At 39.9% G+C, this 13902-nt stretch overlaps 1 protein-coding gene across 1 annotated transcript in view; it reads right to left on the reverse strand.

Annotated features, from left to right (window-relative positions):
- LOC103181707 (dynein axonemal heavy chain 8) overlaps positions 1-13902 on the reverse strand; it is a 164015-nt gene that overhangs the window by 128576 nt on the left and 21537 nt on the right. The window contains exons 12-20 of the mRNA XM_007898364.2: positions 13719-13820; positions 12171-12317; positions 9490-9687; positions 8777-8853; positions 5434-5533; positions 4131-4250; positions 2184-2319; positions 533-720; positions 244-324 (exon numbers count right to left, since the gene is read on the reverse strand). Coding sequence (XP_007896555.1) covers positions 244-324; positions 533-720; positions 2184-2319; positions 4131-4250; positions 5434-5533; positions 8777-8853; positions 9490-9687; positions 12171-12317; positions 13719-13820 — 1149 coding nt within the window. The remainder of the gene's footprint in view (positions 1-243; positions 325-532; positions 721-2183; positions 2320-4130; positions 4251-5433; positions 5534-8776; positions 8854-9489; positions 9688-12170; positions 12318-13718; positions 13821-13902) is intronic.

Raw genomic sequence — 13902 nt, forward strand, 5'->3', positions numbered from 1 at the left:
TTTTCTGGAATTAGATAATCAGGATACGTCCATCCAGGGACAGAGTGCGCATTCCATTTCAATACACAGGAATTCTCATGTGTACGTGGGATGCTTGGAACTCTATTTCCAAGCATCCCGGATACACAGTTTGGATACTGAAGCATGGTTATGGTTTCCCCATGTGTCAGACACCTGGCTGACTCAAAAAAAAACTGCACAATACTAAGAATCATTCTTCGAATAATATTATTTGGTACTCACCTTTTTAACTTTAGGTGATAGCAGATCCAGAAACTCAGAAGGAATTTTTTGACAAGTAGACTCAAATTTCTGAAGAGCAGTCTGATCATAGGAATAGAATAGGAAATAAATGAAAATAAGTCTATTTCTCTTAACTATTTGGAATTTGAACATTACTCATTGTTGGCCAGGATACCAAGAGAACTTCCCCAAAGAGTGCTCTGGAATCTTTAAGGTCCACCTGAATAGGAAAACTGGAGCATGGTTTAATATCTCATTTAAAGGAGACCATCATACAAATATAATTTACCTCCAAACAATGACGGGTAGATTTCAACGCATGCTCAACCCTCAGCAAGCGTTTGGCCACTTCCGGCACCTCTAGATCCATTTTCAGAATGCATTTTGCCTCTCGAATAGCTTCAATAATTTTATGGTCAAAGTTCACATGCAATTTCTCAGTGTCTGGATCACGTATCAAGAGAGTTGATTGCAGTACTGTATAAAAATCACATTTAGAAAGCCCATGTTCATTATCCCCAATTGAAAAACTACAATATATTGATATTTTACTTATAAGAAATGTAATACATTGAAAGAAGTGCATTATTAAAAAATATACTTTTGGAAAACAATTCTACCTTAATACACTATATTTGAAAACCACAAAGGTTAAACACTTCAAGCAAACTCGAGAGACACAAAAGAAAACCGACTTCAATAGAATCACAAGGTATCCTCCACACACAGCTGGAGTGAAGGCCACTTGGGGGGAAAAAAGAGGCAAGCTACCTTTGAGATATTTTAATAACCTGACATTGCAAGGACTCCAAACATTCTGCTACTGCACTGTGTATAAAGCCTCTTCATTTTATTGTAAATCCAGAAGTAATAATATTAAGAAAGAAACAGCTTTTTATGGGGGGAGGGTTTAGCTGCTGATATTCACTTACCAGATTACACATTACTAATATCAATACAAAGTAAATTTGTGAGGGACATTGAAAGTTGTCCCTCACAAATTAAAAGGTATCCTAAAATTTTCAGACAAAGCAAGGTGTGCGTTCAACTTTGTGTTCTTGATTCTGCTTCAAATTGCGTCTTTGGGAGTTTCTAATGAAAGCAGCTGTAACGCGCAACATGATGCTATGGTCTGATAAAAAGTGTTCCAATGTGCAAGGGACGCGTTTTAAATTCCAAATCTTGCCACACCATATACAAAACTCTCCATTCTTTAACTTTTTTTATATGGAAGTTTTGTGGACTTCACAACATCAGTTGCTGCCTCTATGTCTAGCTAGCCACTGTCAAGGGCATTGTTTGTCTGGGTTTTCAATCTTCTATAATAGAAGATCTGCTAAGCCTAGCATGAGAAAAAATGAGCATCTGGTGTAGAAATGATGTTATTTCCATATACATTGGCCTTCGAAATCACCAAAACAGTACATCTATTTTATCTTTTCCAGATAGAACCCCTGAACTATTTGGTAGTCAAAAGAAGGCCCACTTCAACCTGTGCGCTCATATAAAAGGTCATTAAAATACACAATGCAAACAGATGCTTTTTACCACATAATTTTCAAAGTATTTTTGCTCCCTGCATAAACTTAGTAAGGTGCCAATTGGTGATGTTTACTCTGATTATGGGCTTTTTATTTATGGTTAAATACCAAGGGAATTTGGCATGTAAATTTATACTTCTTATTCATATTGTCTTCTTGTGCACCAAAAATTAAATAGTATGTTCTTCCAGAGAAGGCAGAATACTGACCCAATGCTTTATTATCTAGGAGTTGTGCTGCCTCCAAGTGGGAGATAATTAACAATAGTTTTGAAACACCATAAACCATACTTGAAAACCTTCCAATTTGATGTAGTTAGAATGAACTATGTATATATTACTATACTTACAACACACAAATAGTTATTACACACTAATAGTTACTACATACTATACTTACTATATCGCATGCCTGAAATCTCCTTTATCCAGGCTTTGTAATACAGTACTTCAAACTTTACCAGGACATAGGCAATCTTGTTGTATAGGTTCACAATAACCTTGCCTTGAGGGCTTTTTAAGATTTCAGAGTTTTTCTGAAATAAAAAGCAACATTTTCTAATATTCTGATAAATTGCTTCAACTGATTTTCTTTGGCAGCAAAAATAAAACAATATCTATTTAAAATGCTACAAATATTTTTTAAAAAAAGAATGCGTTGTGCACAACCGTAATGCATGATAAATACTTTTCTCTTTAGGATATATTGGGTCAAACCCACTGGACATGTGGAGGAATTTGTCATATACCATCCCTAAATACGACGACAACAAATTGCTTTTATATAGCAGATATGAAGTGGAGATGTAGAGAAGCAGTCGGCAGATATTAAGTTGGAACAGGTAAGAATGAAACCAGGAAAGGACAGAGCCATGAAGGTGAAACTAAAAGCAAAGACGGTAGAGAAGGATAGAATGGTCGAGAATGTCAAAAGCAGCTGAGAGGTCAGGAAGGACAAGAAGGCAGAGAGAGCCCTGGTTATGGATGGTGAGAATGTCGTTGGTGATCTTGGCCACGGCATTCTTGATACTGTGGGCAGTGCAGAAGTTGGATTGGAGGCATTCATGCAGGAAAAGTAAAAAGCGAAGCTGGGTAGCAACGACTCATTCCAATTGGAGAGGAAAGGCAGGTTGGAGATGGGATGGTAGTCAGAGAACAGGGATAGGTCGAGGGAAGATTTTTTGAGAAGGGTGATAACAACTGTTTTGAAGAGGGTGGACTGTGCCAGTGGACAAAGGTAGATTGATGATATCTGTTAGCAGAAAGGCAAGGAGGTGGAACTGGGAGATCGAGGGGGAAATGGAGTCAAAGGAGCATGTGGTGGGCTGCATTCAGGAATTGATGGAGGACAGGGAGGAGGGAGAGATGGGTTTGAAGATCTGGAGGGAGGGATACCTGGAGGTAGGAGGGGCTGTGAAGAAGGACCTGAGGAATTCCATCATCTACTTCCATTTGGAGTTGAAGGAGAGGACAGGTAGGGAATGGGAAGGTGTTGACGTAGCTGAATTGTGGGGAAGAGGAGCTTTGGGTTGTCCTTGGCTTCCAGGATGATCGTGAAGTAGAAAGATGATTTGGATGAGGCTAGGGCAGAGGGCTGGGTTTTCACATAATATAAATGATATAACCTCCATTTTAAATAAATTTCACCTTGTTTGGTGCTGTAATATCATTTTTGTATCACTGAGCTACAAGAGTCCTGTAATTCAGTGGTTAGAGCACTAGCCTCGCAAGCGAGAGCCCTGGGTTTTGCCTGGCAGGGCAAAACGTTGGGCAAGTTTCCTTACTCCACGTGCCTCTGTTTACCGAGCAGTTAATAGGAATCCAGTTGTTAGTCGATTAGTGGATCGCTTTTCCTGGGTTAATAATACCTAAAAAAAAATTAATAATTTGGTCACTCAATCCACGACTGTTTGTGGGACACTGCTATGCGCCATTGGCTGCCGTGTTTCACCCACAAATATACAGTCAATTCACTTTGCAGTATATTCTGTGAAGTGCTTTGAGACATCTAGAAGGCATGATAAAGCACTATATCAAATGGAAGGATTACTATTATTATAATCCATTCATTAGTAATACCATTATAGGGTGTACATTCTCCACATGCAGGAAATGAAGCAACACGCTCTTGACCTCATGCAGTGGCTGACTCAAGGGCAATATTGAAAGGTCACCTCTCCACTTGCTTAGCAGGAGAATGTAGTACTGTGAGCAGTCACATAAAGGGAGAAAAGGGGAGAATATTTATTTCTTTAATTTGCCCTTTCAAAGTGGCAAACTAATGAAATAACTATTTGGTTTTAAATTTAACTACTGCTATATATTCACTTTCTTATAAATGACTTACATGGAAATAGTCGATGGGTTCATGTATACGTCTAAACAGCTGCCTCACCCACAGTATCTTTCCAGCTATAGGAGGCATGTCTCTGGCAAGTGGTGGATCCTCTTTATAGGCTTGATAAAGCTGCAGGTTCAGGGTACGTTAGAAAATACGTTAGTTAACTAAAAATTTGGATGACTTGACAATTTTTTTTAAAAATGGGTTTTGCCAATTTTGCCCATTAATTATCTTCTCTTCTCTTATGAAAGCCTTTAGAAACTTTTTCTTTCCTCCTCCACTTTTTAACTTTACGCAGGTGTACAGTTTCTTCAATTACCTGTTGTAAACTATTTCACCATTATAGTTGTAGACAGATAATCCAAGGCAAATTTTCCAAGTCAAAGCATAAAGCAGCAATTGTGTCCATTCGTGATTTTAAATGGTTCTAATCACTTAACACAATGCAATTCTTTGTGACTTTTTAACCATAACAGTAAAACTCGCATAAGTCTCATTTTTATAAATCATATGATCACCTAAGTCGTACATGCACCCAAGTCCAATTCAGTTTCCTGTTAAAACCACTTAAGATTTCTTTGCACCAGACTTATTAATCATCTCCTAACGCTGTTCCCTTATCCTCCATTACTCCCGCACATACTGGCTGCATTGAATCGCAGGAATTGATGTCCTGACCTGTTGATGCTTGTGTACTTGCCCGCCAACTGCAATGAATATCGTGGGAAACGTGGTCTTGATCCATCGACGTATGTGCAGAAGATCTTCATTTCCCATGATTAAATGCGATGCCACTGCTTACCGGTAAGCAGGCATGTGGCCATGGGTCAAGACACATTGAATCATAGCAAACATAGTCTTGACCAGTCACCACATGCACACTTACTGGCTGCAATGATGAACTACCTGCCTCACGTGCACTGACTGACTGGCTGCATTGAATTACGAATCCGCAGTCTAGATTATTGATTAAATCAGATTTTTATACGATTTATAGTCTATTCTGCAACTTGGAGTTTTGCGCAAGTTCTATTAAACGTTATGGTCCCGACTGATATGATTTATGTGAGTTTTAACCACTTCGACTGTACTTATGGCCACTTCTCAACCTTCCCCCTCCAAGCGCCCCACACCCGACTCGGAATCAGGCTCAGCCACTTTTAAGCGTTCTGAGACGCTACCCTGCGTAGAGGGCGCTATATAAGTGCAAATTATTGTTTACTGTAGTATTGAATTCAGCATTGAAATTTGAAATTCTCGCTCAATTCCAGTCCAAACATTAATCTCAGTTAAGCAGAATCTTTCTTACCTTTTTAGTGGCTACTAACTCCTTCACATAGTTCTGAAGAATCTTTTCAATTGTAGATTCAATTTCTGACTGAAGGGATGAAATATTCAAATGCTGGAATCTATATAAGAAATGTAAAACATACAAATTATAATTTAGCATCCAAGGCTTCATTCATGCATGAATGATAGGGCACAGAAGAAACTGTCAACCATAACCATAGTTGGTCACAAACCACATATTATGCGTTCGCCAGCAAAGAACATGCCATTCCTGTTTCTCGACTTTCCTTTGGGTGCTTCTTATACTGCTCCCAAAGCACATACACAGGCTTTCCCTATGTAGGTGAGCATGAATTATTCCACTGGGATAGTGCTATCTCACCAATGTGTCCAGGTCCCAGCCAATTCCATTACGTTCTTGGCCATTCAGCAACAGGATGCTACCCCAGAACTCCCTGTTCATGAACCAGTTTCTCGCGACCTCGGAGAGAGTGTCTTCCAAACAACAACAAGATTACATTTGTATAGTGCCTTTCACGTCGGGAGGACGTCCCAAGGCGTTGGACAGAGTACAGCATTTCAGACCCGAGCTGGGGTCAGGGGGTGAGAAGGGAGGGGAGGGGAAGGGGGGGTGGCCAATGGTATGGTCAAAGAGGAGGGTCTTGAGGCAGGACTTGAAGGAGGCTATGAAGCGGGCGAGGCAGAGTGACTAGGGATGGAATTCCAGAGGTTGGGGGCAGAGTGGCTGAAGGCTCTTGCACCAATGGTGGGGCAGGTGGGTCGGGGGACGTGGAGCAGGCCAGAGCCGGTTGAGCGGAGGGAACGGGTGGGTTGGTAGGGGGTTAGGAGGTCGCAGAGGTAGGATGGGACGAGGCCATGGAGGGCTTTGTAGGTGAGGACCAGGATCTTGAATTGGATCCTCTGAAGGATAGGGAGCCAATGGAGTCGAGCGAGAGTGGGGGAGATGGGGTCGGGGAGATGGTGTCATGGAGTTTGGTGCGGGAGAGGACACGGGCTGCAGAGTTCTGGATTATTTGCAGCCTGTGGAGGGAGGAGTTGGGAAGGCCGACAAGCAGGGTGTTTGCAGTCGAGCCTGGAGGTGATGAAGGCATGAACAAGAGTTTCAGCGGCCTGAGGGGTGAGGTAGTGGCAGGGTCGGTCGATGTTATGGAGGTGAGGGAAGGCAGAGTGGGTCATGGCTTGAATGTGGGGGAGAAAAGACAGTTGAGGGTCAAACAAGAAACCTAGGTTCCTGACTGGGTTGGTGAGTTGAAGTGCGCAACCATGGAGGTTGATGCTGAGCCTGAGGTGCTGAGGCGCTGGTGCGAGCCAATCAGAAGGGCCTCAGTCATGTTCACATTCAACTATAGGAAATTTGCCTTCATCCAGGACTTGATGTCCAACAGGCAGTCTGTCAGGACAGCAGTGGTCCTGGAGTTGAGGGTGGAGGCAGAAAGATAGAGTTGAGTGTCATCCGCATACATGTGGAAGTTGACCAAGAGGGAGCATGTAGATATTAAAAAGGAGAGGGCCAAGGACAGAGCCCTGGGGGATGCCAGATGTGACAGTGCGGGGGCTGGAGGAGAATCCATTAGAAGCAACAAAGTGGAGACGGTGAGAGAGATAGAAATCGAACCAGGCAAGGGCAGGTCCGTGAAGATTGATTAAGCGGAGAGACCGTTTATGAGGATGGAGTGTCGAAGGCAGCAGAGAGGTCGAGGAGAACAAGGAGGCAGAGGGAGCCCTGATCACAGATGTTCAGAATGTCATTAGTGACTTTGACCGGGGCTGTTTCAGTGCTGTGGGCAGTGCAGAAGCCGGATTGGAGGGGTTCAAAGAGGGAATGGTGAGAAAGAAAGGGGCGGAGCTGGGATGCGATGACTTGTTCCAGGACCTTGGAGAAGAATGGAAGTTTAGAGATGGGGCGGTAGCTGGAGAGGAGGGATGGATCCAGGGAAGGTTTTTTCAAGATGGGGGTGATGACAGCTGCTTTTAGGGAGGTGGGAACTGAACCGGTGGACAAGGAGAGGTTGATGAATCGGACAGGAGAGGTGCCAGAAAGTGGAGCTGGGAGATGAGAGAGGTGGGGATGGGTTCAAGGGAGCAGGTGGTAAGTTTGAGTTTGCGGACAGTAGCGGTGAGGGAGGAGGTAGAGATAGGGTTGAAAGAGTATAGGGGGTGATGGGTGGTGGGTGGGTCATGAGGGAGAGGTGATGTGAGGGTGGCTGTGGACGGGGCTGAGGTGGCTGAATGTATCCTCTCGATTTTAGATTTGAGGAAGTCCAGCATCTCCTCACAGTTGGAGTTTGAGGAGAGGATGGGCAAGGTATGGGAAGGTGGATGGAGGAGACGGTTTGTGGTGGAAAAGAGAAGCCTGATACACTGATATACATTAATCTAAGGTCAAGAATTTCTTTTTGCACCCTTTATTATTCACTTGAATTTTTTTTGGTCAGCTGGATAAAAAAGTGAAATTTTAGCATGTCATTTTGAAAGTCAGCAAAGGAGTAACTCCTTTGACCTGCAGGTGGTGCTTGGTGACCCAATTGACCCAAGAATAACTTTTCTCTATATTTTGATACTGCTGACTTTCCAAACGGCATGTTAAAATTTTAACTGCATGTACAGAAAAGATCTTTTTGACATTCAAGGATTAATAAATTATAATTAATAATTATACCAATAGGCAATGTTACTTCTTCAGACACAATCTTCTCCAGTTACAAATATATCCACGAGAACAGATTAGACAGTTACATATACTGTATATCCACCAGGACATCAATATCTATCTTAATGATAATAATCCTTGCATTTGATATAGCGCTTTTCACGTCTTCTAAACGTCCCAAAGCGCTTCACAGAACATACTGTAAAGTGAATTGACTGTATATTTGTGGACGAACGCGGCAGCCAATTGCGCACAGCAATGTCCCACAAACAGTCATGGATTGAAAATTACTAATTTATCATTGTTTTGTTTTTTTGGAAGGATTATTAGGCGTGTGGAGTAAGGAAACTTGCCCAAGGTTTCGCCCTGCCTGGAATTGAACTCGGGTCTCTTGCTTGCAAAGCGAGTGCTCTAACCACTGAGCTACAGGACTCCACAATCTTCTTTTGTCACCTGCACGAGGGTGAAGATGTTTAATGTTTGGCTTAATATTATTTAGTGAATCCTGTCTTTGAGAGACACAACACTCAGCCCTGCTATAAAAAAAGTTTACATACACAAGCACAAATATCTTCTCTAATATTGTACAAGGCCTTGACATCTATGTGGCAATGGAAAATTTAGCCCCAGCACGTAACCTGAAAAGAGCTAACCGTTTCTGGAGCTTAATAGTCTCTCAATTTATACCTACCTCTTCAATAGTTGCAAAGCATGTTGTGAAGAAATAATTTTAACAAAACGATTATTCATGAAGTCATCAAGCATGTTCTAAAATATTCAAATGAAAGAGAATTATTTTAGTTATATTCACTATGCTGTATCAAATCATGGATTATTATTATTATGTTTATTTTTACACAGTTATGACATTTACAGGCTTCAGGCAATTATCTATTGCTTTACCCAGACTGGCAATGAAAACCGGGAAAGGTTACTAGGAAGGGTGATTGAGGCCAGGAGACTGGACTCAATTAAAAAAAAAACTTGATGCTCCAATGGTTGGATGGTAGTGTGGGTATTCTGGAAGGATGAGATCAAATGGGCTGAAGGGCTTTCTCTATCCAAATCTCTTTTGTGATTCCTATTCAATTGAAAACTCTATTATCTTTCAATCTATGTTTTTCTTAATCACACTCTTCTCTAGAAATTAGTAAGTCATGATAGATGTATTTACACGAGTTGTGAACCTCCAGTACAATGCCTCATGTATTCAACCTTGAAAAACCATCACAGCAGAGCCTAAAATTGTTCTCACACAAATGTATTCACATCAGGGATTGTTGGACACTGAATAGGTGCAGGAGGCAATCAAAAGCCATTTAGCAGAAAAAAAGGGAAGATTAAATTCAACCGAATTAGCTTCCACCCAAAAAATGGAAAATTTTCTCACTGATTTGCTTTTACCTCTAAGTCATAGACTTGTTTTGTAAATTCAGCGTAATCTGTATTGAATTCTTTCTTCCGTGGATCAAGCATGTCATAATTCTTCTTTTTTAGATTTGTATAGATATTCTGAAACCTGAATGCCAGCATCTCTATTCCTTCAATTGTGGAATTCTTCAATGCAGAAAATGTATTCACTATTTTAACCATTTCTGAAATCTAAAAATCAAATTAAACAATGAGAACTTTAGATATACTTTACTAAAATGTTTAAGTTGCTTATTTTATTAAATAATTGACAACTTTCCTCTTAAATCAGGTTGAAGCTCTTTGGTAAAAGTACAGAATTGCAAAATCTAAATATACTGCTCAGTGAAGATTTGAAAGAATTGTTATTTTCCACATACGAACAGAAAACAACAACAACTTGCATTTATATAGCCCCTCATGCAGGGTAGCACCCAGAGCACTTGAAAAGATAGTTTCTCCCAATATCCTGGCCAACAATCCAGATAAAATTGATTATTCACTTCATGGCTGGTTGTGGGACTTTATTGAATGCAAAATAGTTGATGCATCCCTGCATTTTACAGAAACCTTATGAAATGCTTTGATATGTTCAACATTATAGTCACTATATCAAATGGAACTGTTTTTATTTCTTTGTTTCCCCTCAATCACTTGAGCCTTAGAAGCAGACTGTACAGCACCAAAACACGCCTTTCAGCCCATCTAGTCCGTGCTTATCCTCCACAAGAGCCTCCACTCATCCTAATCTCTTTTGCTGATCTCCTTCGCATACCCCTTTATCCCTTCTCTCACATGTATGAATCAAGTTTCCTGCATCAATGATTTCTGCTTCAACCACTGTCTCTGGTTGTGAGTTTTATATTCTCACAACCCTCTGAATAAAGTTCCTCCTAAACTCTCTTCTAGATCTCCTAATGGCTATTTTAGATTTCACCTACAAATACAGTCACTAAATTTTACAGTAATTTCCATGAAGTGCTTTGAGACGTCCTCCCAATATAAAAGGCAAATACAAATATTATTCTTAGCATTATTATTTAAGATCATTTGTTAAGGACTCTAAAATAAGTATTTGTGTCTACCTTATTGAACCAACTGGGCATAAAACCCAAGACTCTATTTGCAAAAAAACAGTGCTGCTTGTCACTTTAAGTTGAGAAACACATAAATATGATTAAAAAAATTTAAGACATTTGTCAATAGCAACATTGCCTACAAAATAAATTTTACAGTATACACAAGTTTTTGTTATTCCCAGAACATCAGTCCTTTTTAAATGTATTACTAATTTAGGTTCCATTTGCCTTTGGATTCATGTGAATATGATATAATAATAATCCTTGCATTTGACATAGCGCTTTTCACGTCTTCAAGATGTCTCAAAGAGCTTCACAGAATATACTGTGAAGTGAATTGACTGTATATTTGTAGGCGAAAGACGGCAGCCATATAAAGGCACTGGTTTGCTGTTGTTAGTTCAAAGAAATAAGGAGTCCTTCTCTTGGTTATCCTGGTTTATATTCCCTTCTCTAAACAAACTGATAAATATTTTGCCAAACTCTTCAAAACATTTACTTATGCACTGGCAGCTCCATAAATGTAAGCTATTATTATTTGTAGTCAAATCAATACACTATTTTACAGTGTTAAAGACTTCTTTATAAAAGGACTTTTATTATATCAATTCATGATGTCAAAGTTTCACTGTACATTACAATTTTAAAGCAAGAGATTAATTTTCCAAAAAATGAAATCAGTTATACCCCAATTATTCAAAACTTTACAAAAATTTGCATTTATACAGCACCCTTCACATAGGATAATGTCTTGGAGTATTTTACAATGACGGTGTCGGGACATTACGTGAGGCAAGAGTGGGAAGGGGGAGGTGACCACAGGCGAGGGATAGGTGGGATTAAAACCCTCTTGCACAAAACTATACTTTATTTCTAATAGTACATTTAGTGGATAAAAATAACACTTCTTTCTTTACATATTTACATATTGTGTATAAAATTTAGGATAAAACCACATATCTAATTCAAAAACAGAAGTAGCTGGGAAGACTCAGCAGGCCAGGCAGCATCTATGGAGAAAGGAAAGTGAGTCAACGTTTCGCGTCCACGACCCTTCGTCAGAACTGGAGCATGTTGGGAGGAAGAGGCTTTTAAGGACTAACAGAGAGGTAGGAGGCAGGGCAAGGAAGACAAAGGAGAAAATAGGGTAGAGGGCAGGGGATGATGGGTTAAAGAGGTGTTAATGTATAACAAAGGGCAGAATTGCAACAAAACGGAGACCAGAGAGAGAAAAGGAGTGTCTGGGACCCAGATGATGTAATAGTTACAGAAGAGGGAGGGGGGAGGTGAGCTGTTATGGTCTGAAATTATTGAAATCAATATTGAGGCCAGAGGGCTGTACGGTCCCTAGCAGATAGATCACTGCCACATATCTAATTCTCCATATTAATTCTAAGATTGATCAATACTTTACCGTGAACTTTTTCAGGTACTAGTTTTTGGGCATTACTTAATTGTCAACTTTTGTTCACATGCATTTTTTTACATTAATTCAACTGAGCAGATTAGGTTGGCTGGATTTGTTAATGTACGGTGCAAGTATAAATGCATTAGTCACATAAATATTAAAAGCATTGAACTTTATCCTACACTTACCTTTCCCAGTCTCTTGCAGAAAACTTCAAGTTTACCAAAAATGTACATTTCTGATACATCAAATGGATGATCTCTCACTGTCTCAACTGACAGTTTCTTTGTGTTCTGGAAATATTTGCGATACTCCCCCAACAAATTTATACATTCCTGAAATAAAAGATAACAGAACAATCAAAATACTATATCTTTTTATTAATCCATGAAATTAATACATCCAACTTTACTTAATTTGTAAAGCTTTTTTGTACTGAAGCATTTCTCACATGCCACTGTGAGTAAATGTAAGTCACAACCAAAACAGTTAAAACTGACGTAAGGAAGCTTTTCTTTACAAAGAAGATTGTGAAGTTGTGGAATGTTCTACCCCAGACAGATGTAGAGGCAGAATTAATAAAGATGTTTAAACAAGAAAGACATATTGAATATAAGAGTTATGAAAGGATATTGTGAGAGCAGGATTAAAGGTTTAATAAACTGATGGTCCAAATCCCTGACTGTCCAGCGCCTTAGGACGTCCTCCCGATGTGAAAGGCCCTATACAAATAACATTTTGTAATAGTTTTATTTTTGTTCGCCAAGTGAAACATGTGGAAATCCATCACCATGCTTACAAATATACAAATCTAAATGAGAATTCGACATATGCATGCAACATACACATGGAAATTTTCCTTGGTCTGCAAAGGGGTGCTCACTCTTCCCAGAGGGATTTACCCTGCTTACCTAATTCATAGATATTAGATGCAGGCGGGCAAGAGCCAGACAGAATGTGTATTGGTTATTGCTGGATTTTAATCAGCTAAAATCATGAAGCTTGCCATTGCAAAGATTGGCAAACTTCCTGCTGCTTGACCAGCCTACTTGAAAACAGCTGAAGGAAACCCTTTGACTGCAAGCCTGGAAACTCATATCCTTGCAGTTGGTATAGCGCCTTATCAGATAGGAAGCCCATCTCAAAAGCACTTTACAAGATATACTGTAAAGGGGGTTGATGGATTGATTGTGTTTTTGCAAACCAAAAGCATAATTACACACAGCAATGTCCCACCAAGTTTCTCTCTCCTGGTGTCCCGGAAAACAATCCCCCAAATAAAATTGGTCACTCACTCCATGGCTGTTTGTGGAACACTGCTATGCGCAACTGTGCTGCCGCGTTTGCTCACAAATACAGTCAATCCATTTCAACTGTATCCTGTGAAGCATTTTAAGATGTCCTTCCAATGTGATAAGGCACTCTATTAAATGCGAAGACTCGCTGCCATTTAAATGGGCAAACAGCCAGGGATTCTGAACTAAGAAACATTTCTCAAATCATTTTCATAAAATTATTGAATGGAAGACTACATAAAAGAAAAAAGGGCATGGTTCCAAGAGAGGGTTATGTAAGGATTATTATTACATAATGTGTGATACAATGTGAAATGAGGCTTCCTGTAAGTAACTGTGTTAAAGGAAGGAATATGGGATTCTGTTCTTAAAAACAAATTGCTGGTCCTATTATAAAATCATCCTCCAAAACCAAAATGAACACTGCTACAATTCATTTACCTGCATCTTTTTGATAGCAATTTCAGAATCTTGGTCCCATACACGGGTGTTGCCGTTATCAGTGATGTACGCCTTGCATGCTGTAACCATTTGGTTTGTGACCTAATAGTTAACAAAACATAACACATAGCAGTCAGATCAACACTCAGATGGATTTGAAAATGAACCATGTTCAATTACGATA

This window comes from Callorhinchus milii, unplaced genomic scaffold, assembly GCF_018977255.1.
Source record: "Callorhinchus milii isolate IMCB2004 unplaced genomic scaffold, IMCB_Cmil_1.0 Scaffold3, whole genome shotgun sequence".
In the NCBI taxonomy this organism is placed as follows: domain Eukaryota; kingdom Metazoa; phylum Chordata; class Chondrichthyes; order Chimaeriformes; family Callorhinchidae; genus Callorhinchus; species Callorhinchus milii.